Source organism: Rana temporaria, chromosome 1, assembly GCF_905171775.1.
Source record: "Rana temporaria chromosome 1, aRanTem1.1, whole genome shotgun sequence".
Lineage (NCBI taxonomy): Eukaryota > Metazoa > Chordata > Amphibia > Anura > Ranidae > Rana > Rana temporaria.
This window is the reverse complement of record NC_053489.1, coordinates 181,256,803-181,275,927: the sequence shown is the minus strand read 5'-3', so window position 1 is coordinate 181,275,927 and position 19,125 is coordinate 181,256,803. Positions and strand designations below refer to the sequence as shown.

Sequence of the window (19,125 nt, the reverse complement as noted above, 5' to 3'; positions counted from 1 at the left end):
TGTGCTCTCTGCCTGGAGATTATTGGTTTATTCCTTAACTGATCTCAATATCTCCCAGGCAGAGGGAGGGCAGGTGTACTATAAAAGCTTGCTGTGGTAATGTCGTCTGCTACTGTCATGTAAATGAACCTTGGTCTGGCTCTCAAGAACCGTTCATTGTGTGAATTTCTATTGATGATAGATGTGTATTGTTTAGCAGGTGAGAAGAGCCGATCTCCGAGTCACCTCGTCTGGGTAACTGACTAGTAATTAACTCATGTGGATTATATCGGAGACAGAACGTCTGTCTCCTAAAAGAGGTGTATTGAGGGGGGCTCTTTAGTAAACTATTGTATGATGTTGTGGGTGGAGTGCGTCATTGTCCATCCGATTACTGCAAGTATTCCTTTTGGTGTATATAAGAACCTGCCTCTCAATAAAGTTTGTCTATGCCTGGTACCCTCTTCATGAAGTCTTGGCTCATGTTTGGGGGAATATTCTAACCATTGGGAAGAATCATCCTGGAAACTGCATTCATCTCCACTATCCCTCTACCTCCTATGGTAGCGATAATCACTTATGCTCGGCGATTGAGGGATGGAAAGAAGGCCGCAGTACCATAACCACTGCAGGTCTTAACAGGTATATAGTGGCATTTGTTTTAATAAAGGACACACAGGGACACCGCATTATCGGACACAGGAGATTGCCTGAGAAGTACCAAGTGGGGTTGCAACCACCTAATAAATTCTACTTGATAACCACACACACGGGAAAAAAAACAGCAGAATAAACTATTTAAGTTCAATGTAGTTTAAAAAAACAACATGTCCAAGATTTGAGGTACAGATTATGAAAAATACCGGTATATTTAATAAAAAACGCCCACAGTGAGTATTGAGAACCATCGAGCAGACCGAGACTGTACCTTAGATGTAGAGCAGTGAGAGTCAGATGAGGTTTTTCCTGAGCTTTGCGGAGGGCTGAGGCTGTGTTCAGATGCACATGGCGACCCTCGTCTTGAACGATGACAAACCCGATCTTGAAAGGCAAAATGTACACAATACTTAGAGAAATGGATTTTTACGGTGAGCAATTTTTTCAGGAAATCTGAGTTCATGGATGCACACAGCAGCAATTGACCTTAGGGTATTATCCTTCCTTTTAGGAGATTGACTAGGCAGAAATCGGCACTTTAAGTGTTAAAACACTTCACACAGTAACTCCCAGGGGGCGGATCCCCTGGGTACATCCCTCACTCTGCCTCATGCAGCCCCAGTTCGTAACAAGCAGTACAAAGAAGGGGAGGGTGCCGTCCCCGTCCATGAACTCAGAGAAATGGATTTTACGGCGAGTACAAAAATCATATTTTCTCTTCAGTTCATGGGCGGACACAGCAGCAATTGACCTTAGGGACGTCCCCAAGCAGTGTAAAAAATGAAGGGGTGGGAAAAACACAGCAAACCAAAAACTTCACCCCCAACAAACCGGAGTTTCTCAACGGAGGAACTCCAACCTTAAACAGCCGCCTGCAAAACCTTGCGGCCAAAGGAGGCATCCGAAGATGCACTCACATCCACCTTGTAAAACTTTGAGAAGGTGTGGATTGACGACCAGGTCACTGCCTTACACACCTGTAAAACAGACGCTTGATGGCGGAAAGCCCAATAGGCACCAATCACCCTGGTCGAATGCGCCGTAACCTGAAAGGGGGGCGCCCGCCCCTTTAGGGCATAGGCCTGAAGCACGACCTGATGGATCCACCTAGAAATGGACCGCCAGACCCTTCTTAGGACCAGTCACCGACACGAACAGTGAATCTGACCTCCGAAAGGGAGCCGTAGCAGACAAGTACACCCGTAGGGCTCGAACCACGTCCAAGGAATGCAACGTGGCTTCCTTCGGGTTCTTCGGCCGAGGACATAAAGATGAAAGAACAATGTCCTCATTAATGTGAAAAGCCGAAACAACCTTTGGAAGGAATGACGGCTGCGGCCGCAGCACCACTTTATTCTTGTGGATGACCAAGTAAGGGGCCTTGCAAGACAAGGCCGCTAGTTCAGAGACTTGTCTTACCGAAGTAATTGCCACCAGAAAAACCACCTTCTGGGACAGAGTCAACAAAGGAATTTTCCGAATGTCCTCAAACGGAGACTCTTGAAGAACCGAGAGAACAAAATTAAAGTCCCATGGAGGCAGTGGAGCACACACAGGAGGGGCCACATGCCGAACCCCCTGCACAAAACGTACGCACCAGAGAGTGCGCCGCAAAGGGTCACTGAAAGTAAACAGCCAAGGCCGAAATCTGACCCTTAACCGTACTTAAGGCGAGAGCCTGATCCACTCCACACTCTAAGAACAGCAGAATCCGGGACATCACGTATGTACGGGGGTGCCAACTCATCTCCTCACACATGGATATGCAGGCCTTCCACGTACGATGGTAAATCTTCCGTGAAGTAGACTTCCGTGCTCGTAGCATGGTAGAAATCACAGAGTCCGATAGGCCTCGGTCCTTCAGCACCTGGCTCTCAACAGCCATGCCGTTAAAGCCAGCGACTGTAAAGCAGGGTGAAAGATAGGACCCTGCGACAGAAGATCTTCTCTCAGGGGTAGACGCCAAGGGACGTCTGCCACCAGGTCCGCGTACCAGGGACGGCGCGGCCAATCCGGGGCGATCAGGATTGTCGGTATCCCCTCGGCTTCCACTCTGCGCAGCAGGCGAGGAAGAAGCTTCAAGGGAGGAAAGGCATAGATTAGGCGATAGTGACCCCATGGCGCCACCAACGCGTCTGCCCACGGGTCTCTTGACCTGGCCACGAACCGTGACACCTTCCGATTGAGACGGGACGCCAGAAGATCCACGTCTGGAGTGCCCCATCTTTGGCACAGACTCCGAAACACCTCCGGGTGTAGCGACCACTCTCCTTGGTCTAGCGTTTGGCGAGTGAGGTAGTCGGCATGCCAGTTCTGCACCCCCGGAATGTACACGGCCGACAGAGCCGGAACGTACCTTTCGGCCCACCAGAGGATGTACGCGACTTCCGTCGCTGCAGCCGAGCTCCGTGTGCCCCCTTGATGATTGACATACGCCACGGCCGTGGCGTCGGACTGGATCCTGACCGGACGGTCCAAGAGACCACTTGGAGGCACAGCTTGATTGCCCGGAGACCCAGGACATTGATCGGTAGGCGGGACTCCTGAGTCCAGCGCCCCTGGGCTGACTGGACACCCCAGACGCCCCCCCAGCTGGAGAGACTGGCATCCGTCGTGACCACTGTCCAATGGCATGGCAGAAACGATTTCCCGGTCCGTAGTACCGGAGATGTCAGCCACCACACTAGGGAGGACCTGACCAGATGGCTCACTTGGATCTGGTAATCCAGGGACGAAGGGAGCTTGTCCCAACGTGACAGAATCTCTTTCTGTAACACGTGTGGAATTGAGCATACGGAACCGCCTCGAAAGAGACCACCATCAGACCCAGGACCCTCATGCAAAAGCGAAGAGACGACCACTTCTGGGTCGCCAACCGCTGCACCGCAGATTGCAGTGTCTAGTTTCTCAGTGGGAAGGAAAACTCTCGCCTCCGAGGAATCCAGGATCAACCCCAGATATTCCAGCTGTTGAGACGGCACCAACACTGACTTCTGAACATTCAGTAGCCAGCTGAATTCCCGGAGGGTCTGGCAGGTGATAGACACATCCTTTTCTAACTCTGAGCTTCAGGAAGCTCTCAGAAGAAGGTTGTCCAGGTATCCTACAATAGCGATTCCGCGCTGCCTCAGCAGGGCCAGAATCGGGGCGAGCACCTTGGTGAAAACCTGTGGTGCCGAGGCCAGGCCGAAAGGGAGGGCCACAAATTGAAAGTGGTCCTCTGACCGCAAAGCGCTGGAATCTCTGGTGATTTGCGCACACAGGGATAGGCAGGTACACGTCGTTGATATCCAAGGACGCCAGAAAATCCCCCAGATGGAGTGCCGCCACTACCGAGCGAACCGACTCCATCTTGAACTTTTGCACCTTGACAAAACAGTTGAGGGCCTTGAGATCCAGGATTGGACGGACACCTTCCTTCTTGGGTAGTACAAACAGATTGGAGTAAAACCCTTTGAAACCGTTCCACTGAGGGAACCGGCACAATCACTCCCCTGACCAGCAACTCCTGAACAGCCCCTGACAGGGCCCCCCCCCCCCGACGTTCAAGGAAGCTGGAGGTTGGAAGGAAAAAAATCAGTTTGGTGGAAGAGAGAAACTCTCTTGTACCCCGAGGAAACTACTTCGCAAACCCAGCGGTCGGAAAGAATGAGACCTCCACCGAGCCACAAATTTGCGAAGCTGGCCCCCCACCCGAGATACAGGCGGGGCAGACCTTAATGCCGAAGCAGGCTTGCAGTACCAGGGGCGCTTCTGCCCTTCAGCGGGTGCCTTGGCACCCTGGAAACATTTTCCTGCCGCACCAGGCGGACGAAAAAAAAAACGCTTGGGGGTGGTAAAGGAGGGCCCCTGCCTACGGCGAGGCTCCTTACCTTTACCCGACTGTGGGAGCAGAGTGCTCTTACCCCCTGTGGCATCTTTTATGATGTCATCTAGAGATGCCCCAAAAAGGGCAAGTCCACCAAGGCCTTTTTAGAGGACTGGTAAGCAGACCAACACTTCAGCCACACAAGGCGGCGTAATACCACCGCAGAGGCCCTGGAAAGTAGGGGAAGCGTGTCCAAGGCCAACTCGCAGACAAATTTGAGGCCCTGCACCAACTGGTCGGCCAGGTCCACACAGAGCTCAGAAGCATTCTGCGCCTCCAGCTCCTGCAGCAGCGACTTTGCACGTTCAGTAAGTGTCTGACACTAGAGCCCCGGCCATGACCGGTCTCACCGCCGACCCCACCCCTGTGAACATGGAGCGGGCCACAGCCTCAGTTCTATCTGCGGGGTCCTTAAAAGCGGGAGCCCCTTCCACAGGCAACGTGGTAGCCTTGTTCAGTCTGGACACAGGGGGGGTCTACTGACGGAGGAGATACCCTTTTGAGGAGGAGAAGTGGGTAACGGACCGCAAAGTATTTTGGAACAGAAAAAAAAATTCTGCGGCCGATCCCATTCCTTGTACAAAATTTTGTCCAGATATGGAACACAAGGAAACAATTCCGCGGTGGGGGGGGGGGGGGGGGCTTGCGGAACCCAAAAGGGACCGGCATCTCTGATGTCGCCGCCGAATCCTCAAGTTTGAGTGTCCTGCACCGCAGCGATAAGAGCTCCAACAAACGCCTTATCATGCGCTGACCCTGAAGCAGAGTCATCCTCACTGTCCGTGTGGGCTAGGCCTGCATCTTCTGACATAACAGAAGCAGGGCCGGACGCAATAGCAGGGCCCGACTCCATGTCAGAGACATCCCCAGAAGAAGGCAGAGGGAGGGGGCGCTTTTTAACCCCCTTCTGGCCACTCGCCGCTTCAATCCTGGCAACATACGCCTCAAGGACTGCCGTCATAGCATCCATGGAGGCCGCTGGAACAGGGGCACCAAGGGTTAACTCTGGCATGTTAGGGGAAGCCTCCGGTTCGGACGCCATGCTGACCCACTGCCACCCTTGTACTGCAAGGCAAGACCCACAGGCCACCCTCCCGGCCGCAACAGAGCAGGGAACCCCCAGAGGACTCACCACCCGACCAGGCTGTACTGCTGCTGTGACTGCCCAGAGCGCTGTCCGTGCTGTGCCGTCCCTAAGGAAGAGTGCTGCAGCCGTTCGCGCTGTAATTCTGGCCGCTAGAGGCAAAACTCACATCCAAAATGGCCGACATGCAAAAATCAGCATGCGGGCTACAAGAAAATGGCCGCCAATCATTTAAAGCAGTCACCGGCAAAATGGCGGCCAAGCACATAAACCGCGCCAAACACACAGTAAAACAGCCAACATGCAGGACCCCTGTAGGGCCCCCACGCACACACGGCAGCAATAAAAAGCACACAGCACCCCCAACAGCAGCTGCAGCCCCCAGCCCAGAGGGAGAAGGGAGAGAGGAAAGTAGGGCGGACCCCCGATCGACCTCCCCAGGAATGCACCAGCCGAACCACCATCCCACAGCAAGAGGAATGCTACTTGCCCATCCTGCGACCACCGGCTGGAGGCATTCCAGACAGAACCAACGTCCGCTGACGACATGGCTGTCGGCTCGGCACACTGCGACACGGCCATGCAGACCGGTCATATGTGTGCTCTGGAGCGTATAGTTCACCGGCCACCCCTGGAGCAACGGGGCATGTCGTGGACGGCCCAGCGCGTAGCTAAAGGCCGGCACACGCTCGATGGCCGAGCATGGGGGGACTACAAGGATCGAGGATCCAGCCTGTCACCCAGTCGGCAGTTGATTGTAGATCCCAGGATCCAAAAATGCAGGAAAAAATAAAAAAAGCGAAAAAAAAACGCAAAGAATCCTCTAGAGCACATGGGCCCAGAAGAGCCATGTCATCTCCTGACACTAGGCAGAAAAAACTGGGGCTGCATGAGGCAGAGTGAGGGATATACCCGGGGGATGCGCCCCCTGGGAGTTACTGTGCTGTGTGAATTGTTTTAACACTTAAAGTGCTTTTTTCTGCGTAGTCAATCTCCTAAAAGGAAGGATAATACCCCAAGGTCAATTGCTGCTGTGTCCGTCCATGAACGGAAGAGAAAAAGCAGATATGATTAGGTTTTCCAGTGATGCCTTCCAACACAAGTAATGGTTTGTGCACATTAGTGTTAGTTTTTTATTATACAAGAACAGAGTGGTAACTGCTGGAACACCAGCTCTCCCTCCGCCTGGTGATTTTGGGATCTGTGAGGTGTCCAGTTTTTGGCTTTTTTGAAGCATATCAACTTAACCAAACAGCTACTTTATAGGCAATTCATGAATAACAAAAAATGTAAAAACAGTCTTACAATGTGCCTCTGAATAATGGACTAGGTGGCATAAAACTAAAATAAAAAATAAATGGTCTTCAATAAAAAGTACCACAAAGTGTTCCTTGTTTTCAATGTCTGAAGGAGCGAAACTACAAAATTCATGCTACTTAAAACTATACATGTGACCATGAGCTTACAAAACCATTGATTACATTTGATAAAGTCCGGAATCTTGCAGATCTTATCCATTTTACTTTATTCTAAAGTGCAACAAAACCCTTAAAGCCAAGGTCTTCTATTATGCCTTGTATAGTATAGAAAACTTCTTCCCTGCCTCCCAACTGGTCTTTGAGGCCGCCCATTACATTGTTTGACCAATAGGAATGAGTAGAAAGGGTCAAACATCAGTTTACTATATGAAGTTACTAGTGACATAATAAAAGCCCAGAAACCTGGGGAGTTCTACAGCACCTTATTGAAAGTGGAAGAGACATGTAGGCACCTGGTGTGTCTGACCCGCTTTCTTTAAAACATACACAATCCTCCACAGGCTATTGCAAGGAGGAGCTTCTGCGAATATTGTGCAACTGTATCTGGCTCCTATTCTCTAGACCAGGGCTAGGCAACCTCAGCACTCCAGCTGTGGTGAAACTACAAATCCCATTATGCCTGCAATTGTCAGGGTCTTGCAATGTCTCATGGGACTTGTAGTTTCAAAACAGCTGGTGGGCCGAGGTTGCCTACCCCTGCTCTAGACACGGATGAGGAGCATCCCACCAACATCCTCAAGCTGAGCAGATAGATTTACCCCATTATAAATCACTAGATCAGTGTTTCGGCAGGAGGCACAGGCTGTTTGGCTTGCCAGCTGCTGCAGCTGAGCAGTGCAAATGGTCCCAACATTTAGGGCAGTATGTGCCATGGGATAAATGCCCAAAATGCAGGCAGTCTGCATTCTGGGCATACAAAAACAAAAAGGCAGGTATATAATCAGCTCATCCACAACAATTACAATGTAGGGATGCACAAACTACCGTGCATATTAACCCCCTATCTATGCAACGTTCTCAGCAAATAATGGAAGTTCTCTGTAGTATCAGAATGATTCCATAAACAGTTCCTCTGAATTAAACAAGCATATGGCCAGCTTCACTTTGCCTCATTCACCTCAGTGTGAATAGGGACTCTATAGCTTATATTGCCTACTGAATCGAGATTGATATTGGATGGACATGTCAGTAGTATGGTTGTGGTGTGTATGACCGATCGGGTGGCCACCCATGTTCATAGTTTAGACTATTTTTTTAATATTGTAAGTCAGCGTGCGTTGGCCACGATCTGTTCAAAACAGCCGATTTGCAGGAAGTCTGCGTAGTAAGCCGATGACAGATCTGTTTGGAGGATAGAGCGGCATAGGTGCCGTATCCATAAGGCACTACCCAAGGATGGAGTTTTAGGTCATATTTAACAAAGGTCAGGTGCTGGGCCGTGTGGGTGGGAAGCCCATGTTCAGACTACAGCAAGTGTAGTGGCAAATTGCTAACATGTTTCGCTTGTAAAATGCTTCATCGGAGCATGCCAACTTCTCATGCTGGATTTGACCACACCAGTCCCGGGACATGGAAGCACTTCCCCGTATGACGGAAGTGCCATAGTGCTCGTTGATACAACAGTGAAGGATTGACCGGCTTTTGAAAACGTCTGGCGGTGAGCTACAACCACTCAATCTGTCATAATTTCCATAGCGGGATATAGCAGGATATATGCACCGTTTGCCAGTCTTCTCCACTGCCTGACCACTCTAGAATTAAGTGGGACCCCTCCAGCATATGATTATAGCTAGAATGCGTAAAAAGGCCATTTATCCATAAACAGCATCTCTATGCCCCTGCTTGTACAAGAGACGCACTTACAGCGACTGAGCGTGCAACAACCCCCCAGCTTCACTTTGCCTCACTCACCTCAGTGTGAATAGGGCCTCTATAGCTTATATTGCCTATTGAATCGAGATCGATATTGGATGGACATGTCAGTAGTATGGTTGTGGCGTGTATGACCGATCGGGTGGCCACCCATGTTCATAGTTTATACTAGTTTATTTTAATATTGTAGGTGAAGGAAGGTGTGGTTTTTCCATTAATGTTTTGTACCAGTAATTTATTGCGGTTCACCTATTAAAGTCTACAATTCTCAGTAGTTCCTTGTTGAAGAATTCTTTTTGGGTGGATGCTCCGCTCCCTCTTTTTTCAGTCTGCATTCTGGGCATTTGTCCCTGGGAGCATACCGCTCCAAGTGTAAGGACTGCCGTTACAGCAAGGTCTAGCCCCAGCGGCTGTCAGCTTCTTGTCGGGTTTTATAAGCTGCCGGCAGCAGGGCTGGATGGTGCACCTGTGCCTTCCACCCACACCTAAATTCAAGAGACTCATGCACCTTGGCTAAACGCCCAGTGTGTATTAGGCCAAATGAACTGTAAAATGGCTCATCAAGCAATTGGATGGAAGATAAATAGGTTTATCAAAAGTGGAGTTAACCAATGGTAAAAAAGGGTTATTGCCTTGCAAAATATAGCTACAGCTATAACGGCACAAACCATATACACAGGGATAGACAATTCTGCAATTAAATACATTATGGCATGGTGAATTCTCCTTCTGAGCTCACAGGATGAGGGAGAAGGTGCAGTACTGCAGTTCTGGGAGGAGGACATCTCTCTCTTCACCAGCATGTCTTGAGTTGGACTGGAAAAGAGTCGAGACACAGCAGACTGAGACTTCTGGGTGCCCTGAGATCGCTGAGCTGGTCCAACAAGAATACTGCCGTGGAACTCTGATACTCCAGAAGACTACAAGAGACACAAAGAACATGCTCTGGTGACTTATAAATATATTTAATAGGTAGTTATTCATACACCAAATCATGGCTTTTTGCCCCACCAGAGTGAGGTTTATGCCCAGCTAAATGCATGCATATAACCAACCAAAATCAAACTATTCACTACTACCATTTATCAATAAAATGTAAAGTAAACGGACTACTCAAAAAAAAAAAAAAGAAAAAAAAAAAAGAGGGTTAAGGATCATCAGTGAACGCAGACAGAAGATATTTTGCAATAGCTTTAGGGTCGCTCACATACTAAAAACTGTGTGCACTTATTACACATCATACTTTTATATTTTCAACTTTAACCGATTGCTGCCCGCCCAACGTCATCGGGTTTGAGCGGTGATATCTGAAAGATGCCTGCAGCTACAGGCAACATTCAGATATCTTTTTAAAGCCGGCGATTCCCTGCACCATAAGTATGATCATAGCAGCTTGGCCATTTACAGGTGGCAAGAGGGTGAGGCGACTCCCTCACCGTGCGATCTGTGAGGCGGAGAAGGAATCTGCTGGCACTGGATGAGGACGATATAGATTTCCAGCGGGCCAGATGGTCCCCAGAGTCTCTATGGTCATTCGGAGGCCAGGTGCGACGTTATGAAGTCAAACCGGGCCTCTGCATTTGAAAAAAAAGCTGCCGCCTCGGCTGGGAAGAGTTGTTTTTTTTATTTCAGGCTTCCCAGCCTAGAGGTGAGATCTGGGTAATTATTGACCCCATATCTCACTGAAAAGATGACCTGTCATGGCAAATTCATATTACAAGGGATGTTTACATTTCTTGTAATAGAAATAAAATTTAAAGTGCCCCTGTGCCTGCTCGCAGAAGTGAATGCATATGCAAGTCGCGCACCCCCATATGAAAATGGTGTTTAATTGTCACAAACGTGTTTTTTTCTCCCCGAAAAAAAAAAAGCGTTTGAAAATTGCTGCGCAAATACAGTGCGAGATAAAAAGTTGCAACAACTACCATTTGATTCTCTAGGGTCTCTTCTAAATATATATAAAATGTTTGGAGTTCAACACGCTGCATTTTTTTATGCACTAAAGTAGAAGTGTGTTGTGCAGTGCAAACTGCAGTATGTAGAGTTAAATGAATTTCTGTAAAAATTTGATAAATAAAATAGTGCGACATGTTGCAAGAATGCATTGCAACGCCCCTATACCAGCGCCTCTTAACCTTTTACCCTAGAAGAACACTTGAAATCATTTTAAGGTCTCAGAGAACACCTGGTAAAACTATTCAACCTATATTTCATATAGTTAAAAAAGCATGAACAGTAAGCAGTTGAATATTTTAAATCAGACAAGGAATTAAGCATAAATCGTACAATGCATCCTTGCTCTATGAATGAATAATGTGATGGCTGAAACTGAAAAAAGTCTAATTCCTCCTGTGAATGTAGAAGTGGTACAATAGTGGTCAGCAGATTAATGCCACTTCACATTGAGAATACCTGAGAAAAGCCCCTTTTGCACTGGAGGTGAATGCAGAAGTGACCACAAACATTACAGGTCAGTGGGAAAGTGCCCTCTTACACTGGTAGTCATTTGTAGTTGGTTGTAGAATTTGGCAATACCCCCTTCTGCCACCTGAAGCGCTTGACTGGCTATATACCATATATACTCGAGTATAAGGCAAGGCACCTAATTTTACCACAAAAAAATGGTAAAAAAAAAAAAAAAAATGGGAAAAATTATTGACTCGAGTATAAGCCTAGGGTGAGAATGCAGCAGCTACTGTAAGTGGAAAAGAGGGTCAACAATGCCCATTTGCACACCTCACTGTGCTTATTTGCAGCGTACCTGAAATTCTTGACAGGCTGCGGGCGTCCATTGTTTGAAATTTGCGCGATAGGCATTTGACACGATGTTCAGTGTTCTGCCTATCACGGACGTCTTCTCATCCTCTGACTCAGTTTCCCAGCAGACACCATGTTTAGTGTTCAGCCAATCATGGATATTCTTTCATCCTCAAACAAGAGGACGTCCACGATAAGCAGAACACTGAACACAGTGTCTGCTGGGAAACTGAGTCCGAGGATGAGAGAACGTCCATGATAGGCGGAACACTGAACACATTTTCAAACACTTATCACAGGACCAGGGGGAAGCTGCAAATTTTAAACAATGGACGCCCGCAGCCCTTCAGGTACACTGACTCTAGTATAAGCCGAGGGGGGTATTTTCAGCCCTAGAAAAAAGGGCTGAAAAACTCGACTTATACTCGAGTATATACAGTAACCAGTCAAATCACTTCTACATGAAAGCATCGCTGGCTGAAAATGTTGATACTGTATCACCACTTAAACCCCAGGAGGTCATATGATGTCCACCCAGGGAGAAGTGGTAGAACAAACGTATACGATTACTTTGTTAAACTATTCCTGTCTATTTTTGTTTAAAACCAGTCCCCATCTCTAGATATTTATGAGCAACTTTCCTAAAGCTCAGTGTTTATATTAGTCTATTTAAAGTCTCTCTCACACCCATATTAACAATGAAGGATCCCCCCAAAAATGTCCCCCCCTCACTGTCCTTCGTGAGTGGTACATTTTCAGTGTTGCCCAGTTGGACAACTTGGTCTGGCAGTGAGGAAGTGCTCCAAAACCCCCTCTTAATCATTGAAATGTTTTTGGGGATATAAAAATCGGATGGAAGGTGCCCCTGGCCTCAACTTGAGCTGAAACAGCGGTAAGGGATTTGGGATCCCCGATTGTCTTCTTGACCATGTCAGAAGACTTTTTTTTTATAGTTTAAAACTATGCCCGACATTTATAAACGAATATGTTCCTTTGAACAAAATAAAAAACTATTGCAAAAGTAAAATCAAATAATTTTCCAAACCTGCATCATTCCATCAATTCCATTCCTAGAATTGTAAAATTTAGAGCAATTTCTACATTGGGAGATCAGTTTGACTAAAGGAACCCCTAGTAATCCCCAGAGGAGACCTAGCTGAGGAAGAGTGTCCAACACAAGACATATAGGGTGCGTTATAAAGAACAGAACGCTTGCCTGTTGGTGTGAATGGGCCCCAAAGCCTCTTACACACGATCAGATTTTTGGACGACCGTTCGTCCATTTTTTGTGGCATGCTAGTCTCATGTCAAAAGTGAAGAGGTTACTCGTCATAGGAAATTTCTCGTATGACAGAATACAACTTCAGAAGTGGCGTAACGTGTTGAAGTGTTTTGTATGTTTTCTTTCATTTGAGCACGCGTAGTCTTGCACTTAAAGTGGAGTTCCACCCATAAATATAACATTACATCAGTAGTTTTAAAAAAAATGTCATTAGTCCTTTACGAAAAAAATTTTTTTTTTTTTAGATGCCTTCAAAATGTTGTTGCTAGGCAGAATAGTTAATCTTCCCACTTCCTGCACCTAGGTGCTTAATGCTTCCTAACCTACACCACACAGACTCCTGGGAATGTAGTGGGTGTAACTTTCCAGGAGTCTGTGCATTCCCCAGTCTCAAAGAATCATGTGACTTGGACAGCACAGGTGCTGAAACCTGATCTGACACTGCTTGTGCAGCACTGAGCATGTGCGAGATTTGCAAGGCTGAAATCCAGGAAGTCATACAGTCTTGGCTTCATGATGCACACACTTAAGATGGCCCCAGTCAATTTCTATTTTATAAAGTGTCTAAATGCTGTAACAACCTAACAAAACGGACCTTAGTTTACAGACTAACTTTACTAGAATGCATTAAGCTTGTGTATTACATGGGGTATTTATATTTAAAAAGTGAAATTGTGGCCGGAACTCCCTTTAAGTTTTAATTCGGACGAAAACCTAATTAAAAACGAAAAATCGGGACATAGAGTTCACGTACAACAGGGAAATGCAATTAGTGGACCTCCAGCTGTTACAAAACTACTAAAAGTCCCATCATGCCTCTGACTCTGGGTGTCGTCCTTGTGGCTGTCAGTCTTGCTTTGCCTCATAGGACTTGTAGTTCTGCAACAGCTGGAGGTCCGCTAATTACAAATCCCTGACGTACAACAATTTTATATAAAATGTTATAGTCTGCACATCCAGCTTTTGTCGGACGAAAAACAAAAACGTAATCGGCCGTCGAAAGCACCGTACTAACGATCTGAAAATCGGCAGATCGTTCAAATGAAATTTTACTTCTGATTTTCGTATTGTGTTTTTTTCGTACCAATTACATTTCTTGAAAACCATTACTGACAGAAACGTTTTTCCCGCAAGGAAGAGTTTGACATTAATCTGTTTCAATACTAAAATCAGTTACTTACCCTTGTAAGGCCTGCTGGTGCAATTACAACACTGGACTGAGTAATTCTTGGTGCCAGCATGGTGTCTGACTTAAGGGAGGCTGGAGATACTATCACAGCTTGAGTCTGACCTGAAAACGATGCTGAAAGACATGACTGCAGGTTAAACATAAGGTGCAGCAAAATATACAAACATGTTCACAAAGAAAGCAACATTAATGCAATAGTTTTCTATGTGAAATTAAATGAAAAAAACAAAACAAAAAAAAAACACAGGAGATATAAAACTGAAAAATAAAAGTCCAATTTACAGGGTAGAGTTAAAGTGGACGTAAACCCACTCTTATCCTTTCTAAACTACTGCCATAGTGCTGATCTATAAGGATATAAGCGGCTCCTGCATGTATCCTTACCTGTCAAATATCTCCAGTTTAGCTGTTTAAAGCCCCCCAAAACTGCAGATCCAGTTGGCAGGTCTGTTTTTCAGCACTCGGTGGGCGGAGTTGTGATGCCAGCAGACTCCCTGCCCACCTCTACACTCCCCTTGGCCAGAGCGTGCAGAAGAGGCAGAGCACGCTCACGGCCCCCCTGTCAATGCTACCCACATGTGAATGTCCAGTGACACTCGGGGGTGAGCGGTGCAGCAGGGACAGCTGTGAACACCATCCCCCTGCATGGCTTTTCATCAGCCGCTTCTCCTCTCCCTTCCATGGCTTTCAAAAGCCATGCATGGGGGATGGTGTTCACAGCTGTCTCTGCTGCAGCGATCATCCCGAGTGTCTGTCTTCCTCCTCCACCAACCTTCTTTTCTGGCACCCTCCATGTGTCCACATCCCGCCGTGTCTTCCCCCTCCACCCCTCTCCTCCCCGGAGGGCTGCGAAGGGGGGGGGGGGGTGGGCGCGCGGGGGTGATCGGTCAGGATGGAGAGCGGAGGAAGGAGCTTGTATGTCAATTACCAGGCCCTCTTTTCTGAACGGGACACAGAACATTCGTTACCGATCGCTCTGTGTCCTGCGTGTTACTCTGCTTCAGTTTATGAATGGAGAGGAGCCTCTGTCTCCTGCCCATTCATCTTCTGTGCAGAGAAAAGGACTGGGGAATCTGTTTAGACCCCTGACATGTCACCAAAGCCCCCAACAGGGCTGATTAAAAAAAAAAAAAAAACATTTTGTAAGAAAAAAACAACACACGACTGACACCACAAATGCTTTCCCCATACCGACACGATCCAGAGCCCCTAGACCAACACCGACCACCGACTACCTTGTACCCTGAGGAAACAACCTCGCAAACCACCGGTCGGAAAGTAGGGACATCCACCAAGCCGCAAAGACGGCCCCCCAACCAAAATTTGGGCGGGGCAGACCTTCATGCAGACGCAGATTTGTCCACAGGCTTGCAAAACCAGGGACGCTTTTTTCCTTCAGCAGGCGTTTTAATCGGCCTGGGAGCGTTTACCCGCAGCACTGGGCGGACAGAAAAAACGCTTATGAGCGGTGAAGGAGGATCCTTGCCTACAACGTGGCTCCTTACCCTTTCTGGATTACGGGAGTGCCCTTACCTCCCGTGGCATCTTTGATAATGTCATCCAGAGAGGCTCCAAAAAGCCTCTCACCCTTAAAAGGTAAATCCAACAAAGCTTTCTTAGAAGATTGGTCCGCAGACAAACGTTTTAGCCAGATCAGGCGGCGCAACAGCACCGCATAGACTGAGGCCCTGGACAGCAAGGGAATAGTATCCAAGGCCAACTCGCAAACAAACTTAAGGGACCAACTGGTCAACCAGTTCCACACAGTCCAGGGGAGCCTGATGTTCCTTTAACCCTTGGTGCAACATTTTTGCCCATTCTGTAAGCGTCTGCGACACCAGGGCCCCCGGCCACAGCAGGACACACTGCTGACTCCACCACGGTGAACAGAGAGCGGGCCACTGCCTCAGCTCTCCTGTCCGCGGGGTCCTTGAAAGCAGGAGCCCCTTCCACCGGAATTGTGGTCACCTTGTTTAGTCTGGACACGGGGGGTCCACTATCGGGGGAGAAGTAAATTTTTTCAGGAAATTCTCCTCAAATGGGTAACAGACCTCTAAAGATTTTGGGGCCGAAAAGACCCTTTGCAGCCTGTCCCATTCCTGGTACAAAATCTTATCCAAATAAGGTACACAAGGAAACACCTTAGCAGCGCGGTTGGCTTACGGAACACGAAAGGAACCGACATCTCCTCCTTAAGAGTATCCCGCACCATGGTGATAAGTGCTCCTACAAGTGCCCTCTCATGCGCTTACCCGGAGTCATCCTCACTCTCCGAACGGTAGAGGTCCACATCCTCTGACACATCAGAACCAGGAGCCGCAGCTGGGCTTGATTCAGTGTCAGTTGTCCCCGGAAGATGGTGTTTCTTTACCCCCGTCGCCCATGCTCCGCTTCTACCCTGGCAACAAAGGCCTCCAGGATCGCAGACATAGCGTCCACAGAACCAGCAGGTGCACCAGTTTCCAACTCGGGTATGACTGGGGAAGAGGCTTCCGCTTCCGACGCCATGCTGACCCACGTGTCTGACACCCCCAGGGACGTGAGACAAGGTGCACAGCTGACCCTCCTAGCCGCCACAGAGACAAGGGCATACCCCAGAGGACTCACCACCCGAAAACTGTTACCGCACTGCTGCCGTCCGCCTCTCCCACCAGAGGTGTTCCCACTACAGTAACCCGTGTCACTCTGTCTCTGCAGTGTGTCCAGGCCGTTTGCGCTGTACGTACTAACACTAGAGGCAAATCTCACTCACAAAATGCACGCCGAGCGGCCGCCCTGTAAGAAAAGGCATGGAGCTTCAAGAAAATGGCCGCCGAGCAAAACAGCGCCGGGTGATGCTAAAATGGCTACCGCCCGCATGTAAAGAAAAATGAAATTAAAAAAAACAAGCACACGTGGCAGCGAACACCCGGGGCCCGCGCCCGCACATGGCAGCCGGACAGCACCCCCAAGGCGAGCGGACCCCGCAACGCAGCCCCCTGCTAGTGGATGGAGCGCCCCCCCCCCCCCAAGAGGACCCCTGGCAGTGCAGGCAGCCTAGCTCCCAGAGCATAGGGAGGAGGGAAGGGAGGGAGAGAAAAAAGGAAGGGTGGAAACCTCCCCGGGAATGCCCAGCCGTAGCAGGGGCTGCTACTTACCTGTCCTGCGAGGACTCGCTGGGAGCATCCCTGACAGACCCATCTCCCGCGCGGTTACGGTGCGGCTGTCAGCCCTGGCACACGGACATATAACTAGTGCTGCAACTAACGATTATTTTCATAATCGATTAGTTGGCCGATTATTGCTTCGATTAATAGCCTTACAAAAAAAATAAAAAAATCGCATTTTTTTTATTTGTTTTTTGGCCAATTTGTTGCTGGGCAGATTACAAAACACAAATTGCCACAAAAACACATTACATGCTTTTCTGCAGCTTCTCCATTGAAGTACATTGAACAAAAAAATAAATAAAAATAGCACTGTTTTGCGTTAAAAACTCCTTGTCCTTTCCAAATACGCAGCAGCTGAAAAAAAATCATGGATGTGAACGTGTCCCATAGGAAAACATGTAAATGAACTGTAGTGTGTTTCTGCAAAAAGCTCCAAAAAACAGAGGTGTGACCCCAGGCCTGAGATGTTTGGTAACATAACGGGGTTAAAAAAACGAGTTCAAAAAGAGAAAATAATCGCTACTGTAAGGGGTTCCTGGCCAATAAAATGTTTTATTAGAGAGATAGATAGATATGAATTTAGGGGGGGTAAAGGGGCTATAAAAATGTAGGCGATTTTACTATAGGCCCTCTTTAATAAGCTACAGCTGTAGATTTGAAGGAAACAATTAAATAAAAAAAAAATCACTGAACACCGTTTCCATCAAAACTGTAAAATCTAGCCTAGCTTCTGATATAAAAGAAATAAGGCATAAAATCTATTAAAATGTCTGCTGGGTTCTCAGGAATAGGGGGGACAGCAGACCAATGGTGCAGCATGCAAACGAATAGGGGGGGGGGGGGGGGGGGTTTGGGTGACTTTAAACATAGCATGGTTGTTGGTGCCAAACGGGCTGGTCTGAGTATTTTAAAAATATGATCTTTTCACACACAACCATCGCTAGGGTTCAAAGAGAGTGGTTAAAAAAAAAAAAAAAATCCAGTGAGCGGCACTTGTGTGGAGGAAAATGTTGTTGGTGTCTGAGGAGAATGGGCAACCTGGTTCCAGATGATAGAAAGGCAAGAGTAATTGAAATAGCCACTTGTTACAATGAAGGTATGCAGAATACCACCTCTGAACGCACAACACATTGAGCCTACAAGTAGGGCTACAGCAGCAGAAGACCACACCAGGTGCCACTCCTGTCAGCTAAGAACAGGAAACTGAGGCTACAATTCGCACAGGCTCACCAAAGTTGGACAATAGAAGATTGGAACAAATGTTGCCTGGTCTGAGGAGTCTCGATATCAGCTATGACATTCAGATGGTAGGGTCAAAATTTGGCATAAACATGAAAGCATGGATCCATCATGTCTTGTATCAACGTTTCAGGCTGAGGTGGTATAATGATGTGGGGGTATTTTCAGGGCACACTTTGGACCCCATAGTACCAACTGAACATCGCTGAAACACCACGGCCTACCCGAGTATTGTTGGTGACCATGGCCATCCCGTTATGACTACTTTCAGCAGGATAATGCACAATGTCACAAAGCCCAAATCTCCTCACCACTGGTTTCCTGAACATGACAGTTCACTGTACTCCAATGGCCTCCACAGTCACCAGATCTCAATCCCATAGAGCACCTTTGGGATGTGGTGGAACGGGCGATTCGCATTATGAATGTGCAGTCGACAAATCTGCAGCAACTGTGTGATGCTATCGTGTCAGTATGGACCAAAATCTGAGGAATGTTTCCAACACCTTGTTGAATCTATGTCACAAAGAATTAAGGCAGTTTCTGAGGGCAAAAGGAGGTCCAACCCAATACTAGCAAGGTGTACCTAATAAAGTGGCTTGTGAGTGTACATGGACAACATTTACTTGTAAACTCTTATCTGTACTCCCATTAAAACCTGTGTCCAGCACTCCGAATCGACATCTGAAGGGTTCATGCGTGTTGGAGCCGACGGTCATGGCACAAGCAC

The 19,125-nt window shown here is 47.8% G+C and overlaps 1 protein-coding gene across 2 annotated transcripts in view; it reads right to left on the bottom strand.

Moving 5' to 3' along the window:
* The window catches only part of LOC120933719 (MLX interacting protein), a 147,689-nt gene that overhangs the window by 12,454 nt on the left and 116,110 nt on the right, over window positions 1-19,125 (bottom strand). For both annotated transcript variants that reach the window (XM_040347076.1, XM_040347084.1), the window contains 3 exons: window positions 14,000-14,121; window positions 9,519-9,699; window positions 908-1,020 (listed from right to left, as the gene is read on the bottom strand). In XM_040347076.1, coding sequence (XP_040203010.1) covers window positions 908-1,020; window positions 9,519-9,699; window positions 14,000-14,121 — 416 coding nt within the window. The remainder of the gene's footprint in view (window positions 1-907; window positions 1,021-9,518; window positions 9,700-13,999; window positions 14,122-19,125) is intronic.